The sequence below is a fragment of the Aplysia californica genome, unplaced genomic scaffold (genome assembly GCF_000002075.1).
Source record: "Aplysia californica isolate F4 #8 unplaced genomic scaffold, AplCal3.0 scaffold00001, whole genome shotgun sequence".
Classification (NCBI taxonomy): Eukaryota; Metazoa; Mollusca; class Gastropoda; order Aplysiida; family Aplysiidae; genus Aplysia; species Aplysia californica.
Window position 1 is genome coordinate 2,822,580 of NW_004797271.1, and position 18,402 is coordinate 2,840,981.

The window sequence follows — 18,402 nt, forward strand, 5'->3', positions numbered from 1 at the left end:
AATTCGATTTGAACCCCCCCCCCCAAAAAAAAAAACAAAAAAAACATCCATATATAAGAATCAAACTAGGCCTACAACCTTCTATTAAGTACGGAGGCCAATACATTAGCTAGCATTGCACCACAGACAATCACATGATGGTACAATAATTTCTAATACATGTACATGACTTAAGCACATTAGGGCGAACCATGTTAGAAACGTTAGAGTTAGAGAATTATCCAATCCAAAATTGTTGTGTGTCAGCTAAATGGAAATCTCACCCAGGGTGACTTTCTATTATGTACATATGCATGTATTTCTTTATATAATTTTTTTCTCGGCGTGTGAGAAGGGTTGCTTCCTAAGCAGTTTTGGCTTAATTTCGTTGGTTTTGTTTTACTAATAATTATTAGGAGGTAGTCTGGGGTAGTCTAATCCTCTCTCTTAAATGAGAGAGAGAGAGAGAGAGAGAGAGAGAGAGAGAGAGAGAGAGAGAGAGAGAAAGAGAGAGAGAGAGAGAGTCAGACAGACAGACAGACAGACAGACAGACAGACAGACAGACAGACAGACAGAGAGTACTTATTAAAAAACAACAACTTTCAACTCTACGATAGATGCATGTATTCGTTTTTAATGTGTATAGCAGATCACTTTCATGACTGCTCGCTTTTCAAGAACAGAACATACCAGTACCCCCAAAAAACACTTTCGGGAAAAACTGAAAGCTGGAGATTAGATCTATACTATACAGGAGCAAAATAATTTGTTGAACCGCCTCTCTCAGTATGAATTCTAATCAGGCACTCACTGCCAATAGGGACTGTGTCTATGGTACAAAAAACTTAAGAACGCGTTCATCATAGCCTTGACAAAGAATAAATACACAAACACACATTATTATTAACTGCAATGCCAACTTTTACCGAGGCCAGTGTTTCTTGACCTGGGTTCGATTGAACTTAAAATCCAGGGAGTTTGGTAAAACTGCTTTAAAGGGGTTCGGCAGAGGTCAAGACATACACAGTATGTGTGTGTGTGAGTGTTTGTGTGAGGGTTTGTGTGTGTGTGTGTGTGTGTGTGTGTGTGTGTGTGTGTGTGTGTGTGCACGCACGCACACGCGTTGTTGTTGTTGTTGCTGTTGTTGTTTTCAAATCCCTTTAGCTGCGAGCATTTTAGGTGTGTGTAGGAGCCTGCGTCGAAGAACTGCCAGGTTTGGGCAGTGAAGGAGAAGATGTTCAACGGTCTCCTCATAGTAGTCACAGTGTCTGCAATGGGGTTCCCACATGGGGTTGATTCTGTTTATGTGCTTGTTGGTGTGTAAGTGTCCAGTGCGGGCTCTGAAGATCAATGTCTGATCGGCTCTACATAAAAGATTCGAAGGGTCTTTGGGGTTGGGTTTGTCCATGTACCCGAAGAGAGATTTTCCTGTTTCTGCGTTGGCCCATCTGTTTAGCCACTCGTCTCTGCTTTTGGCTTGGATGATCCCTCTGCAGGTCTGTAAAGAGGCGGCTGTGTCAGTCTGGGGCAGGCTCGCTCCAGTCTTTGATAGATGGTCTGCAGTTTCATTCCCTGGTACTCCAGAATGGCCAGGCACCCACTGCAGCGTGATCCGGGCGCCATAGGAAGTGCCCCTCTGTTTTACAAGGCTGAGGAAGTTCCCGTCACCTCTGTAGTCTCCTCCTCCCTCGACGGCTTGGAGTACTGACATTGAGTCAGAGAAGACAACAACATCCCCTGTTGTTACTGCGCCTTCAAAAAAGTCTTGGGTGATCTGCTCCAAGGTCTTTACTATGGCGATTCTCTCTGCGTCATAGTTAGAGCTGTATGTTCCACATGGGCCAAATAGTTGGGTCTGCTTCTTCTCTCCAAGGTTGTTTCGATATTTGATGGTAGATCCGTATCCAGCATTCCGTGTAGCGTTTGTTGCTCTCCCATCTGTGTATGCACGAAATGGAGTTTCAGCATACGAGTCCACTGTCTCCAGGGCACTAGTTTTGAGGATTTCTTCTGGCTCACGCGTGTATGTGTGTTAGTGAGTCAGTTCCGCTCACCTTATTCAAAGGGTTCACTTTGCAGGGTTCAGTACCACCAACATGGTTAAAAAACACTGGTCAAGGCAATAAGTCCACCTGGTGCTGACAAAATGCATATCACATGATAACATACAAACACATGTACATGTATTCTTTCGACAAGATGACAACATACAGCCATACTACAGTAAAAATGTCCCTCGAAAAAGATAGGGATTTTAAATTTAGAGGGGAAGAGAAATTATCATACAAAAATAATAGACATGCAAAATTAGAAAGGAATCTGGAGAAATGGAGTTGTAATTCAAAAGGAACAAGGTACATGTACATGTAGGCTACTGATGTTTCCCTTCCAATGGAGGTGTAGAGAGGGAGCTGAGTCAATATGACTATTGCGCTTTTGGTGTTGGCGCTTATGTGGTGTACCTGACTGGCACAGTTGAAGCACCCTCCCTAAATGATCTAAATTGTTTCAATGGGGGTGTAAAACACCCTGTAATTTAACAAAAACTTATATTTTTTCATTTAATGATTTCCAAGATGATTGAGCAGGTGTAGGGCGTTTAAAAAAAAATAGTGTTAGATCAGAAGACACTTAGTATGCACTGGAAGTCACAATTTCATCACAGCCCTAGCAAAATGGCATAATTAAGAGTTGTGCCAAAATGCAACTAGCCTTTTGTTGTTTTGTTTGGTGGCACTATCTATATTCGGGTTATATTTATTTTTAAAATGCGCTGGCAGTCACAAAAGAAACATGCATGGCAAGTTTAGTCTAGTTTAGTTAGATTTAAACAGTTTTTTTCATTTCTCTCAAAAGTGCAAAAATTAGATGTGCCAATTTGCTAGCGCGGTGACAATTTGTGGAAGACTTCAAATTTACTGCCGGGGTCTTGGACTGTCATCCCGATTCAGAGTCATGAAACAGGGTAGGAAGGACTTTGTCTAGAGTCCCATTTTTCTTCTCGATCGCATCAAAGTCCGGTATTACACCTATCATGTACTAGGCCATCCTGCTCAGCTCTTGTTGGTCTGTACAACTTCTCCTGTAGGGTCACTAGGGTGGCCACGTTTCCTGTCACAGGGCCCTGAGTGTCCTGCACTGCTGGAGGATGTTTCTTGAATCCCAATCTGGGCTTCAACCCGGTGTTTAGTGTATCTCCATGACCATGTGATTCCTAAAGCTGGTTACCCTTTGACATTCTGACTCCACAAAAGAAATTTCTCGATAATTGGTACTGCCAAGGCTTGGTTGGATAGACTTTTCACAAAATGTTCACTTTACACACACATATATATATATATGTGTCACGACATTGTGGAATCAGGCTCTTGCCAATTTTTGGGCATATGGAGTTGTCGGTGTCATCTTAAAGCTTGTCTATTTGTCTTGCTTTCAATGAAATAAATTACCCATCTATCTTAAACAGAAGTGGAGACATTTCAGATTGAAGGAGGTTGTGTCTCTTGGTTACAGAGGTAAAGTTAGCGAAAAAAAGGCCACTAAAGTTTGTTGACTTCCAAAACTTGAGAGTCCTTGAAAGCTGTAAATTTACATATTTTGCCACTTGCAACGTTTTCAGTAAGATCCACACAGCAACGTGTTTTAAAATGGGCAAAAAAAGAAAAAAATGAAAATAGAAAAAAAAATCGCCCAGCAGACAGAAAAAAAGCAGGTACCTTTGATTTTATCATTCTGATGAGCACCTGATTTCACCATAATGCCTAACATTTATGTAAGCCTACATATATATTTCTTTAAAAAGCAATTTTTGGGGGATGAGTTGAGGGGAAAAGACATCATAATAAGTATTCATACAAGAAATGAAAAACACACCAAAAAATTAAGAAAGTGTTTTACGACACTCGCAACTGCATAATGTCATATGAGAACGCGGAGACACATTAAACATTCTTAGTTTGGTAGGTTTTTTTAAATTTTGCCTAGGTGGCGGCTGAAGCCTACTCTTATCCAAAAAACAAGTCTAACACATTCCATCCTTTCTTAAAGGTAAAAAATTCAAACAATGGACAAATGGCAATGCTTGAAAAATTAGAATCATAAGTAAATAGCGCATCAGATTATTGCACAAATAAGACATTACATATATTTACAACCAGCTGCTATTGTTTACTTGGCAAATAATTTGATTATGTTAATTCGAAAGTTCAATTATTGAATCTCAGAGTAGACTTACAAATTTCCCCCTTCCTTTCAAGAATATTTTTTCTCAACCCAGTATTCAAAGCCTTGACTAAAAAGATCTAGATCTATGAGTACCTTTGATTGGTTTTCTTGTGTTCTCTGGGACATAATTTCTCAACATCTATGAAAAAATCTCTTCTCAGCAGACATCACAGTGAGTTGTGTTATAAGCTGATGATTCCCCCCCCCCCCCCCCAACCGACTAAAATAAAATGACTTTGTAACGTCAAATTTTTATGTCATTATTCAGTTATAACAAAGAAAAGGTATGTAATCACAATCACCACAATAATTTTCGAAAGGATAAACAAGCAAAGGTAAAACAAAAGTGCACATTTGATATGAACCCAAACTGATCCGCAAGTATGGCAATTTTGCAACTCTGCTCCATGCAACTTTACCTTTACTGTGACAGGTCTCAAGTTAAATGATATAATTACATGAATAAAGGTAATGGGGCACTAGGGTCATATTAGAGCTACACGAGACACAAATAAAGATCGTGAAAGTGAAGATTTTTCCCATGCTGCTAAAGAATGAAGGTGGCACCCTATTTGAGACAGAGATCAGTTTTTGAAAAAAAGTCGCTTACAAAATTACATACTTACAGCTAAGAAGAATTGGTGGATTGAGACTTCTTGGACACAGTGCCATGAAAACATTAATTTCTTCCTTCTTTTGTGTTTAAAATTATTGCACTTTCCTCTACCATTGAACTACCTGACGAAGAGCAAAATGACCCCCCCTCCCCCCAACAAGTTCAGAACAGTGCACCAAGATAAGTGCCAAGGAAAACAAAATTAAAACAAAAGGTAGACAGCTGGAAAAGAACTTTGACTGTAGCTTGCGCGACACTGGCGGGCAGTGAGTTGATGCTTATATTTATGTACAGCGTAAGGTTCACATCATGGGGAGCTCACACTCATAAATTATTATCACATTGTTTTTCTCGCTACACTCGTCTTAAGTACAAACTTTTTGTACCCTGCAGAACAATCAATTACTTCTACAACACATATATACAAGGAAAAAAACTTCCTTAGCATCCAGTAAAAGCATTTTCACTCAGGGACAACAGCTACAGGACAGACAAATATTTATAGGATCTATCCCATAAATAATATCCAGTTAGAAGCTGAATTACTAAGTAAATCATTTTCTGGATCAAACTATATAAATTATCATCAGATTAGTCCTTTCCAATGGTTTAAAGAAAAACAAAATAGAATTATGCCTGTCAGAAAGTCTATTTGTTACAAAACTGTAGAGGCAGTATGAATATGAACTGTGCTGTATCTGTTTTTTCAAAGTCATCAGAACATCCATGCCCGTACGTAGAATTCAAAGGAAAAAATATCGATCATTTCGTCTGTTGAATCAATACAAAAGAAGTTAAATAGCGGGACAATAGAAAACAAACCTAAAAATACAACTCTGACTATCATTGTCACATTGGTCTTTTGCCTTGACTAAACTCTGACCATGGCTCTAACTCTAACCACATTTCAGCTTCCGTGAATGTGAGAATCAACTATTCTGGCACCAAGGTTTATGAATATATTCTTCTATGAATAAACAGAAATTAATTTACCCTGATCATGATCAGACTATGGCTTGCTCATGGCTCTCTCTGTTCTTGATGAGAATGGTTCAAGTTGTTCAGACGCAGGCAACAGACGGTTCAACATATCCATTTTCGGAACGATGTCGTCCATTGACCTCTGAATTTTCTTTAATGTGCCCAGGGTCTCATTGACTTTGCCAAACTGCTCCACGTATTTGGAATATTTTTTCTGTCTCTCTGTCAGGGCGTTCATTAGGACGTGGATGGTGTGGTCAATCTGAAATACAAAAACATCAGGTCTTGTTAGAGGAAAAAAAAAAAAAAGAGGGGTCTGGTAAATAGTACATCAACACAATATATAATAGAGTGAAGAATCTGGAGGTCTATTTGGTTGCTGCAAGCAGTATCAGATTTTGACAAAACTTGGCTGATATAATGTAAACGGCATGTCCTCATAATAATTTGTATAAAATGTTTAGAACAGTATTTGGGCAAAATTTTTCAATACTAAGGTTTATAAATGGTTTAATTTTAAATATTCCATAAAAACGATCAAAAGGAAGTTCTTGGTCTTTGAACAAAAACATTGACATCTGTTTTTAAACTCCTGCTAGTTTTCTCAAAACCATGAATATTTAATTAACCGCTCTCTCAATTTATCACACACCCTCCGCTGGTTCAGTTCAAGAACCCCGTATGCCAAATTTGTCTAAAACCAACTTTTTTTTTTAACTTTTCCGTGGCCGCAGATCTTTGTGTCACATATCTTTTCCAAATGAGAATCGATATTAGAAAAATATGGCATATGGGTTTCTTGAACTGAACGGTTGACTACATTTATCTCACTTACCTCTTTAATTCGTATACATAAAGCATTTTGATCAAACGCCACAGCCTCTGCCAACTGCCTTAGATGATCTTGGTACCTCAAGCACAACTGGAGAACCTAAAGAAAGAAGGTAAATCATATTAATTTATTCTATGCATATATATGTTCCCCTAAAGTCAGACAGCACAAGTATCATGGTGATACACAAATTGTCTCTAAAGGACTGCTGAGGAAGATTGTGCTGCAATTTAACTCTCCTAAAACACAGAGTGAGAGAGGAGTGTTAGATACAAAAGATGCCTCTCTAATTTGATAAGTGATAAGTAAAATAAAGAGAAGATTAGGATTTTCAGTACAAATGTAAAATGTGTAACATTGTATAGAACTAGAAAGGACACCTGGAAACTATATAGTGACCAAACTGCAGCCCCTCATTAATGGTTGCCTGAATAAGATCATGAAAATTCATAGGCCGGACACCATCAGAAATGTAGTATTATGGAGGAAAAAACAAAGCGAACCAATTTACAAGGAGAACAAGAACAAAATATAGCGGTGGATTGAGATGCTTAAGAAGTCAGTGAACATAGTAACAAGACAAAGCTTAAGATGGAATCCCCTGGGGAGGAGGAAGAAGACCAAGATCCACCTGCGAACAAGTTCTGGGCAGATCTCAGACATATGGGGCAAAAGTAGAGTTTAAAAAGATTGTACAGAACAAAGACAGGCGGCGAGCTCTTCTTGGCAGCCCTATACCCAATATCAGGGTGAAAGAAGCAAATGAGAACATAAACGGGATATGTGCAAATATTCTTCTACTCAATGGTGAGTTAGGTAGACGCATCAAAACAAATTTGAGACATCTCAAATTAATGACTCCCTGTTTAATAAACAAAAAGCAAGCAAAGAACAAAGAATAACCAATTCTTTTGTGCTCCACCCCACCCCTAAAAAAATCAAAGAAAAATCACGAGCCCTCAAACAAATCCATTAGCCTTTCTTTCTCCTTCCCATACAAACTGGAAAATAGAAATTCACGAGCCCCCTCGCCCCATTCTTCATCCATAATCTCCCCCCCCCCCAGTCCATCCGAACACACAAGCCCTATAATAATCAGTTTTAAACTGTTTTCAAATGACAACTGTTTCTAGAACGTTCTGTGTTAATGATCATACAGAAAATTCATACAATACCTGTCTGTGATCAAGCTTATCAAGGATGTCAATCTCTCGACTCCCTGATGGAATGTTCAACGACCCTCTCAAAATTGGAAAGAACACCGGGATTGTGTTCAATTTAGTCAATTCTGGATCTGGGTCTTTCACTGGAATGTGTCCATCCGCCACGACAACTATTTCATGCTTTGGAGTGGTGTCTTTCTCAGGCTTCGCAATAACCTTTTGAGGCTTCTGCTGTCTGGGGGACTGACGAGGGGAATCTGTGACAGATGAAGACAGCTATTATTGTAGCAGGAAAAACTAGGAAGATATTTTTTACAATGATATCTCAGGCTGGCAAACTTTTTCAAGACCCAATCAGGGATTCCCAGTGTTATAGCATCAGATTAAATAGCAATGAACCAAATTAAATCAAGCGAGACGGGTTTTGGTATACAGTGGAGTCCACTTATAACGAGTCCGGAAAAAACGAGAAGTCTGTTATAAAGACACTATTCTAAAACCCCGTTTTTTCTCTTTACCTTTGTAAACAAAATACTGCTATAGCGCTATCAGACATACTTGCGAGTTGGTTATAGCGGAATATTGCTGCTGCTGTGCACATGGCATAGGCCAATTATACATTATGCAAGACCTCGCCCGTTGAGAAACTTGTAGCTGATCTTGCGAAACAAAGAATAGGAGAGCCCATGTGCATCAACAATGAAGGCTGGAGCAACTGAGTAGGGAGGGTGTGGCATGCACAGAAAAGCAGAATGCATCGCATGATAGGCCAGTTTAGATTATCAAGGCCTGCCATGCCTCTCACTTCTCCGATGTGGGGTTGGAGAGGTCACAGCAATGTGATGGATGGAGCGAATGTGTGACATGCGCAAGCAGACAGAATGCACCACAGGGTGGGGGGAAAACACAGTGGGCGAGTTAGCCCAGAGCCCTTTCTTTCTGATCGCCAATGCCGAGCTGTCAGTCCACATCGCTAGATCTAGCGCTAGAGAAACAAACCTGATTCGATTTTTGATCAAGTAAGACCTACAGGTCATGTTGAAACAAAATCATCATCAGGGGAGATAGCAAAAGGAAAAACAGATCACCAAACTCATAGATTAGGCCTACTTTACAAGTTCCCTTGAGTTTATTACTGGATCTCTTATAGCGAGAAACCTGCTATAACGGACATTTTGCTTCGGTCCCCTCCCTCTCGTTATAACAGGATTCCACTGTACATGTTTGTGAAATTCCCAATTATTGAATCCAGGACAGTCCCAGGAATTTCTGGACAGTTGACAAGTCTTCAAGATCAGCTCTAATCAGAGATTTTATTTACTCTCTCCCCATTCCACCAGGTACATAAGGCAGAGAGCAGTCGATGCCATGCTTGCCTGTCCCTGGCCAAATTCTCCAATCTCGGCACATCAAGGCCCTGGGTAATGACCCCATCTCTAAATTAGCTAATTGTGCCTCTGTAGTTTCAAGTTAGTCTACCTCTTTTTCTTTTTCCAGTTGGTGACCAATATAGCATGTCTGATATTTTTGTCTTTGGCATTTTTACAACATGTCGTAGTAAATATGTGAGTCAGCGTGGTGGAATCAGGCTCTTGTCAAAATAATGTAATCGAAGAAAAAAAGCAGTTTTCTCCCTGCTCAGCAATTTTTATCAAATTTTTGTTTTTTGGCTCAACATGTCCATTTACAAACACATTCCTTTGAGAATTTCACCTAAAAACGTTGATTAAAGGAACAAAAATATAAATTTACAGTTTCCATGGACTCTCTAGCTTTGGAATTTACCAGGGTTTGGAGGCCATTTTCTCGCTAATTTTTTTTTACCTCTTAAACCAGGTGACCCCCACCTCCTTCAACCCAAAATATCTCCACTTCTATTGAAGATGGATGGGTAATTTTTTCATTGAAAGTAAGACAAATGAACAAAGCTTTAAGATGATATCAATAACTCAATATGCTCAAAAATTGACGAGAGCCTGATTCCACCACGCTGCCTCACATTATATATATCTCCATTTTCTCCTTTTCATGGTCGTGGTGATATCTTCAATTCTAGCTCTTTCCAATCAGAGACAGTAGAAGCAAAATTGACATAAAAGTAAAAGGAAATCTTTAACATAATGCATTGTTTAACTCAACCACTTTCCAATAGCACAGCTACTTTTTTTTTGGGGGGGGGGGGGGGGGGGGAGGATTGCTCTCTGGTTCTTTGAAGGCCTACAACATGATGAAAACTCAGAAACTTGATTAGCCTATAAGGGCAATCTCAGGGTGCAATTTTCAGCCAGTTGAGCGTAAATCTCCCTGATAACACGAAACATAAAAATACAGCTACATATTATTGTCAGCAAACTGTTAAAATGTACTGACACAGTATTTCTGGAGCACATATGCAACAAATACAACAGATTAAGCAACTGTAATAAAAAAAAATAAAAATTTGGGTTTAGTAAATTTTAACAGCTGGCCGACATAATTTTCCCCAAAAATTGACAGCCTTAGGTATGCAGACAGCAAAACACTTGCAAAAGAAACATCCCACAGATGGGAACTGATGGGTTCACTTCCAATATCAGTTTTGTCCATTTTATAAGAACAATTTTCCAAGACTCAATTGCTTGATGCTCCCTTTTTTAATATTTAACGTGCTTTACTAAAAATTACTAAAACACCAAAAAAAAAAAAATACTATGCGCCTAGGTTCTGAAAATATCAAACTTTCTTGCTTTTGTTCTTCATGTCAGTGAGTGTCAATGGATGAAACAAAGTAGAGGCAGGAAAATGTCTTTTATGCCAGTTTGATTAACATATTGGACCTTACTTACGTGAATCAATAGGTTTGCTTATAGAATACTGGGTATATGGAATCTCCTCATCTCTCTGTGACCTCAGATGACTGCCTGGGGCTCCAGCAGGGAGGGTACTCTGGTCTGAACCCATTCTGTAAAAAAACAACAAATAATTAAATAATTGTAGAAATCATGTCCTTATGGACACAATTTAGATTTTTTTAATTTTTGGAAGCAGGCTTCAACCCTCCCCGTTGGGACCATCCCCAGCTGTAAGGGATGCAATGCCCCAGCATGAATACAGAGACTCTTGACGAAGATTGTCCCTATGGGAACGATACTTATGTTTACAGCATACAATGGCAAAGCGCTTTTAAAAGCGTACATCAGATGCTCGTAGCCCATTTTCATCATTCTGAGAATGTATTTGAAAATGGTAGAATGAATTAACCAGTATCAACAAGAAAAGACTGCACATGGAAGTCTTGTGCAAAACAAAGTATCTCCAACGATCTACCCTATTACTAAACTTTTATTTATACAGTACGGCAGGTACCCACTTTGGATTACCAAATTGTGAAACAAAGTTAGCCCAAACAACATCATTTTCCATCTGAAGAAAGTGGTGGTAAGTCGTAGGCCCACTTGCCCTGAGAAAATTGTATATATATATATATATATATATATATGTATTAATTTTGCTGGATAGTTTGTATGAGTCTTATGTGTGTCACAAAGCGGTGGAATCAAGCACTCGTCAAATTTTGGGAATATGAATTTATGGATATTATCTTAAAGCTTGTTCATTAACCTTGCTTTTGTTTTTAAAAAAAAATATAGTTCGAAAAATTAAGAATCATTCTTGAGTTTGCAAAATTTGCCGTTATATATAATATACTTGCCTAAACAAGGTGGCAAGATATTTTGGGCTTTGGCAGGCCTAAAAGGTCGAGATTTTATGATGAAACAATTCCATTAATTTTGAAACCCAATGGTCAACCCATTGTCATGACAGAGAAATTGCATTATATCGCACAAAAAGCGAATGAAGAACTGATGAGTGATTCCCCCGTAAGTCGAAATTATAAGCATTTATGGCAAATTAATTTTGTTTTGATGGTTGTTAAATTCTCCAAGTTTCTGTGCTTAAACTCACAAGTGTGATGAACAGTTAGAAGAAACTCCAAGAACCATTCCACTTATGATATTATCAGTTATCAGAGGCAGAGGTAATGATAATGTAACTCTACTAACTCTAAATACTCTAAAATAAATATCGGTAGTGTAGGCTAGTAGTCCGATAAACGAACCATCCTTCACTATAAATTTTCTGAGTATCAGTACAGAACACTATAAAAGTCAATTTTAAAAGGTGTGCTTTTAGGTTATTCTAATTTAAATTCATTTTTTTAGCATAGAAATACCCCGGTCACAGGATCCACCCTAATAATAAAAAATAATAATAATAGATAGGATTTGTATAGCGCATATCCCCGTTCAGCAGCAGGCTCTATGCGCTTTACCCTATTCAGACTGACATCATTCACTTGATTTACACACAGCTAAGAACCATTCATTTAATTAAATTGCTATTTTTCACCAGGCCTATAAATTGTAATGTCATCAATCGTCGACATGAAGCGTAACTTCCGATTTTGTAGTGATGATTGTTTTAGTTGTAGATCTGGTACATTGACTTAAACTAGATTCTAGATACTATTGTTACGATAATTTACATTTAGATCTATTTCACTTGACTTCTTATAACCTACTGTTTTATAAAGTCGAACCTGCCTTAATGGAAACCTGAGTAAAACGGAAACCTGTCTTAACGGAATCTCCCCGCTCCCCCCTTGATATATTCCTCTTTAATTACCTGTATAAAACGGAAACCTGTCCAAAGCGGAAACGGAAAGAAAAATCAGCTCCCTTCCGCAGGGTTTTACTTGTTTAAGAGGAAAATATTTTGCCCGTACAGTACAGTCCTGATTTGAAACAAAACTCGAAAGTTTGGTTCCGTCCGCCGGCTCTAAACATAACGCTAGGCTCTCAAGTGAGGAAGGGGAGTAGGGGTGCAATTGGAGGGTAGATGTTACCCCATCTATGTGAGCCCTCAGTGATGAAGATGGTCAGGATGCATGTCATTATCAGAGAGTAGAGAGGTGAGAGGATAGCAGCTGAGAGGTGTGACGTTTTAACCACTTGTGATTGCTTTCCGACCAGACAAGCGACCCTTGATCCCACAAGCTGGGCCTTTGAACTCCCCCTTTCCATCTCCCCACCAAATTCCCCTGTCAAAGACAGAAATTAATGTCTAGAGATCTAAGACGGAATTTTTTTCTGGCTTCCTTGCGATCTCGTCTTACACAGGTTCGACTCTATTCTTAAAATATTTTTTTCCAAATTCCAAAACGAAGTGTATACAGACCCGGTAACCGGGAACAAAGTCACGAAGTATACAGACCCGGTAGGGGAACTCTTTTGTGATTTCCGAAAGTTTCAGTGCCCAGACCCGGTAGTGTGTGTGTGTGTGTGTGTGTGGGTGTATGAGAGAGAGAGAAAGAGAGAGACACATGCATGCCACAGTTGGCAGGAGGGAATGATCGAGAGAGATAGAGTGGGAAATAGGTGGGGAGACAGAAAGACAGAGACAAACAAAGAAAAAGAGAAGGCGAGTGATAGAGAGAGAGAGAGAGAGAGAGAGAGAGAGAGAGAGAGAGAGAGAGAGAGAGAGAGGGAGAGGGAGAGGGAGAGGGAGAGGGAGAGGGAGAGGGAGAGAGAGAGAGAGAGAGAGAGGCAGGCAGAAAAAGAGGGGAGAGAGGCAGAGAAATAGAGGGGGTGACTGTTCGATGGAAAATAGATCTAAGACATTGTTCTTTTCTTTAAATTGTGATTCCTTTTAACTTCAATACCAATACGGAGGAAAAACGATCGTTCATTGAAAAGACATCCGCAATTTTCATTTAGATCTAGATCTAGCTAGCTCTAGATCTAGGCCTCGAAACCAGATCAATGATTTATTACGTCTGTTTGTCTATCTAGATCTAGACCTAGGCCATAGATATCTAGAAGAACCTACGTCCACCCTGAGCCAAGACAGCGCTGAAACTTTCGGAAATCACAAAAGAGATCCCTATACTTTGTGACTTTGTTCCCGGTTACCGGGTCTGTGTATGTCAACAAGTGCCATTTGCCGATCAGCGAGATCTTAAGATGGCGCAGAACCATATATGACGATCTGCAGAAAGCGCGGCCATCTCGAGATGGGCGCGACGCGTCATCACACACAAACAAACAACTTTGCAAAGTTCACAAACAAAACTCCGCAGAATTGCAAAATCGTTTGTTTGTTTGTGTGTGTGTGTGTCTGTGTTTGTATGTTGTTTTAGCGTGGGCATGTGTGGTGTGAAGTGACTTTCATCTATCTTGGGTATAAAAACCTCTCTCTCCCTCTCTTTCTTTGCCACTCTCGCCTCTAGATCTATGTGTGTATATATAAATAATAATAATATGTTGTGTGTGTTGTGTGTGTTTCCAAGCGATCGGCAGATGGCGCAGTGCAATTCTTGCTTGCTTAGCACAATCTTAAGATCGCGCAGCTTCATTTTCGAAAATAATCCGTAGATGGCCGCTCTTTCTGCCGATCGTCATATGGCATGGTTCTGTGCCATCTTAACGATCGCGTTGATCGGCAAATGGCGCTTGACATTCCTGTTCCAAAAATGCAAGGAGGTGATAGTTCTAGATTAGATCTAGAATCTAGATCTAGATTCTAGATAGATCCAGATCGGGAGGACTTCTGTAACGAGCGACCACTATGACACTGTGAGACAGAGCAGAATTGAGGGCTAGGGGTAGGGGTAGATTTAGGATTTTAGGGTTTGGGTTAGGAACGGTTAGGGTTAGGTCAGAGGCTTCTTTACTGTGTTTGTTGATGGGGTGGTCGCTCGTAACGAAAGTCCTTCCGGAAAATATTCACAAAAGATTATATAAACAAGGGGAGATTTTGCAATATAATTCATTGGTATGACCTGGTCACCTGACTCGGTCCTGACTGATGACTGAAATAAAATTTAGCGGATGAGTTGTCTTGACAAGACTTTTGTTTTTCCCATTATTCGTTTCATTGTAATCTAATATTTTACTTCCTATTTTTAATTTCCCTCACTGAAAGCCCAAAAAGTGCAATGAGAATCCGATTCGACGGGACAAATTTTAATCAGAAAGCATTCATTAATAATTATTATTATCATAATGTAATGGTAACATCTAGACCATTTAAGATAGCCTAGCATAACATACAAGATAAATAATAAAAATTGTAACATATAATATACATATTTGCCTTCACACATAGATCTATAAGTGTGCAATGCAGCACTAACATTGCAGGCTACTCAAAGCCTACTGAAAATCCATATATTTTTTCTTATCGTCTTAGGACTCTTAGGCCTATTGTTGGCATGTATACTTTATTTGAGAAGAAGAAGAAGAAGAAGAAGAAGAAGAAGAAGAAGAAGAAGAAGAAGAAGGAGAAGGAGAAGAAGGAGAAGGAGAAGGGGAAGGAGAAGAAGAAGAAGAAGAGGAGGAGGAGGAGGAGTGGGGGAGGGGAGGAGAACAAGAACAGAAAGAAGAACAAGAACAAGAATTGCTATTTTCTTCAAAAGCCAAAATATTAATATATGAATGTTTATGGTGATACGTACAAGACTAGATCTATTATTTTAATGATCACTTAAAAAAATATAATTAATTAGTTAGACTAGTTTGTTTTAGTCATTGACTTGGTTTGGGTACGGATTAGTAAAATCTAGATCTAGTGACTCATTAATTAAAACATTCCGAGAATATTCATGTTTGGGAACCTAAAAAAAATGAAAAAAATTGAATTTCACGGATCGAAAATCGAAATTAATATATCCGTTCAATGTTTAATGCCTTTGCATGTTTTTATTATGCCAAGTTCCAAGGGAATACTTCCGCTTTCACAACAAATTTCCAAACTTAGCATTTTTATTTACACACACAACCAACACACAATGAACCGAAAGCAGAGCAAGAGTTGATGTGTGTCATAAAAATAAAAGAGTTTGTTACAGTAAACGGCTTGAAAGTGGCAGAAAGGAGTAGTTTATACCATTACTCGCAATATGGGCTCTAAGGTTTGACGTGGATCTATTTGATGTAAATTCTTTTCCTCTTTTTTTGTGACTGTGTCGACTGACTGATATTTTTTCAGGTTTTGGCGTTCGTTTAGTTTTAGATTGGCCACCTCTATTAGCCTAGTGAGAATAGTGCAGGCGAGTCTTGTGGCTATTCTCACCCGGTGCGCGTTCACCAAATTTTGCGTTCACCCTAAACCACAGAATTCTACACTGTGATAACAGAAAAATTGTAGAATTCTGTGCCGTGAACAAACGTTCCATTACAACTGTAGCCTCTACTAAAAGCGTACAATTTTGTCTGTGGGCAGTGGAGAGAGAGAGAGAAAGAGAGAGAGGAGTAGCGCGAGAATTTCCGGGCAAAACAAAATGGCGACCCGCGTAGTTCGGCTCGATTCGAAAAGTTAAATAGCCGTAGCATCTTTGTAGACAACCAAGTTAATTTACTTTTGTGTTTTAACATCATTTTTAAACTTTGTTTTGTTCAATTTGATCGTCCACACCGATAGACAGTATTCAGAAAGAGACAGAGAGAGAGAGAAGAGGGGAGGAGTTGATCTTGCGAGAACTTCCGGGCGGGTGAGAATAGCCACTTTCTTTTAGATTTGGAAGTGGTTGGGAATATTGAAGAATACCGGACCACTCGTATTGTTGCGCGAGAATGGGGGGCAGAGAAAGGGATTAGGGGAAGGGGGGAGGGGTTCAGGGGGGCCTCCCCCCTGACAAACTGTTAAAAATAATAGATGGAAGTGAGTATTCCCTGGGGGGGGGGGGATAATTTTTTTTGGTTATTCCCACCCAGGTTGGGTCACTTCTCATCTTTCCTATCTAGATTCTAGATGTTTTATTGATGTAATACAATACAGACTGAAGGCCGACCTCTAAACCTGAGGTGAGAATGTAGGCCACCTCTAATAGCGCAGGCGAGTATTTTGGCTATTCTCACCCGCTGTGCGTTATTATAGCCTATATCTAGAACTAGGCCAACCAATTTTGCGTTCACCCTGAACCACAGAATTCTGCACTGTGATAACAGAAAAATTGTAGAATTCTGTGCCGTGAACAAACGTTCCATTACTGCTGTTAGCATAAAAGCGTACAATTTTGTCTGTGGGCAGTGGAGAGAAAGAGAGAGAGAGAAGAGTAGTGCGAGAACTTCCGGGCAAAACAAAATGGCGACCCGCGTAGTTCGGCTCGATTCGAAAAGATAAATAGCCATAGCATCTTTATAGACGACCAAATTAATTTACTTTGTGTTTTAACATCATTTTTTAACTTTGTTTTGGTCAGTTTGATCGTCCACACCGATAGACAGTATTCAGAAAGAGACAGAGAGAGAGAAGAGTAGATCTTGCGAGAACTTCCGGGCAAAACAAAATCGAAGTGACTATTTCTCCGAACGTTCGGGAAAATTAAGTTCAACTTTATTTCTCCGAACGGTTTCCGATTTAAAGATTTTTTGGTTCGAAGTGTATACAGACCCGGTAACCGGGAACAAAGTCACGAAGTATACAGACCCGGTAGGGGAACTCTTTTGTGATTTCGGAAAGTTTCAGCGCCCAGACCCGGTAGTGTGTGTGTGTGTGTGTGTCTGTGTGTGTGAGAAAGAGAGAGAGTTAGAGAGAGAGAGAGAGAGAGAGAGAGAGCAGGAGGAAGTGCTAGCAAAATGTATATGACATGCCCGCCAGTTGGCAGGAGGGAACGAAAGACAGAGACAAACAAAGAAAAAAAGAATGCGAGCGATACACACAGAGAGGGAGAGAGAGAGAGAGAGAGAGAGAGAGAGAGAGAGAGAGAGAGAGAGAGAGAGAGAGAGAGAGAGAGAGGGGGGGGGGTGACTGCTCGATTGAAATTATGACATTGTTCTTTTCTTCAAATTGTGATTCCTCCAACTCCAAAAAAAAGGGGAAAAACGATCTTTCATCGAAAAGACATCCGCAATCTTCATTTAGTTTTAGATCTAGATCTAGATCTAGGCTAGCCTCGAAATAGATCAATGATTTTTATATCTGTTTGTCTAGATCTAGACCTAGGCCATAGATCTAGAAGAACCTAGTTCTACCCTGAGCCAAGAGGGTGCTGAAACTTTCCGAAATCACAAAAGAGTTCCCCTACCGGGTCAGTATACTTTGTGACTTTATTCCCGGTTACCGGGTCTGTATACTCTCCCTTTTTGGTTATTTGCGAGATTTAGGCGATACCCTTTCATTCTGCCATTCTGCGAGGACTGGGAAGAAGCATTTTTTGCATCGAATTCTGTTTCTAGAGCTAGAGATTTTAAAATGTTACACAGCGTCACTTTTCGCCCGATTCTGTTACTTTTAGTTCGCATGACTCAGCAGCCCATCGGAGCTCCCCGACTCGGGGTCACGGGGTTAATGAGCCCTGAGGCGACTTTGCCGGTGTCGGTCGGGAAGTTCGCATTTTTTACTATGTTTAAAACGATATAACCAGAGCTGTTAAAGTACTTTTAAAAAAGTACTTAACTACAAATTTAAGTACAATCTAAAAAATGTACTGAAGTACGGCTAGCCTCTTCCATAATCAATTGAAACTGAAACTGTGTTCTCAATGTGTATCTAACAATTTTTATTCTAAATATGATGGCTAGACTGACCATTATAAAAAAAAAAGGCCTACTGAATTGTAAATATA

General features: G+C 39.6%; 2 protein-coding genes across 4 annotated transcripts in view; one reads left to right on the forward strand and one right to left on the reverse strand.

Moving 5' to 3' along the window:
• Positions 1 to 3,800: 3,800 nt before the first annotated feature.
• On the reverse strand, positions 3,801 to 14,729 carry LOC101863065 (BLOC-1-related complex subunit 5). 2 transcript variants are annotated; one of them, XM_005088849.3, is made up of 5 exons: positions 14,625 to 14,729; positions 10,622 to 10,737; positions 7,809 to 8,053; positions 6,637 to 6,732; positions 3,801 to 6,063 (listed from the first exon to the last, which is right to left on the reverse strand). In XM_005088849.3, exons 2-5 carry the CDS (start codon positions 10,734 to 10,736, stop codon positions 5,830 to 5,832), a joined length of 690 nt encoding a protein of 229 aa, XP_005088906.1. In that variant the 5' UTR covers position 10,737; positions 14,625 to 14,729; the 3' UTR covers positions 3,801 to 5,829. The 2 variants fall into 2 exon arrangements, with proteins under 2 accessions (XP_005088906.1, XP_012937647.1); XM_013082193.2 differs by having other exon boundaries at positions 14,617 to 14,724.
• An 850-nt stretch (positions 14,730 to 15,579) lies between these two features.
• The window catches only part of LOC101863307 (E3 ubiquitin-protein ligase SHPRH), a gene marked incomplete at its 3' end in the record, with an annotated part of 43,887 nt that continues 41,064 nt past the window's right edge, over positions 15,580 to 18,402 (forward strand). Inside the window, 1 exon segment of one of the 2 annotated variants that reach the window (XM_005088850.3) lies at positions 15,580 to 15,769. 2 annotated transcript variants of the gene reach the window in all.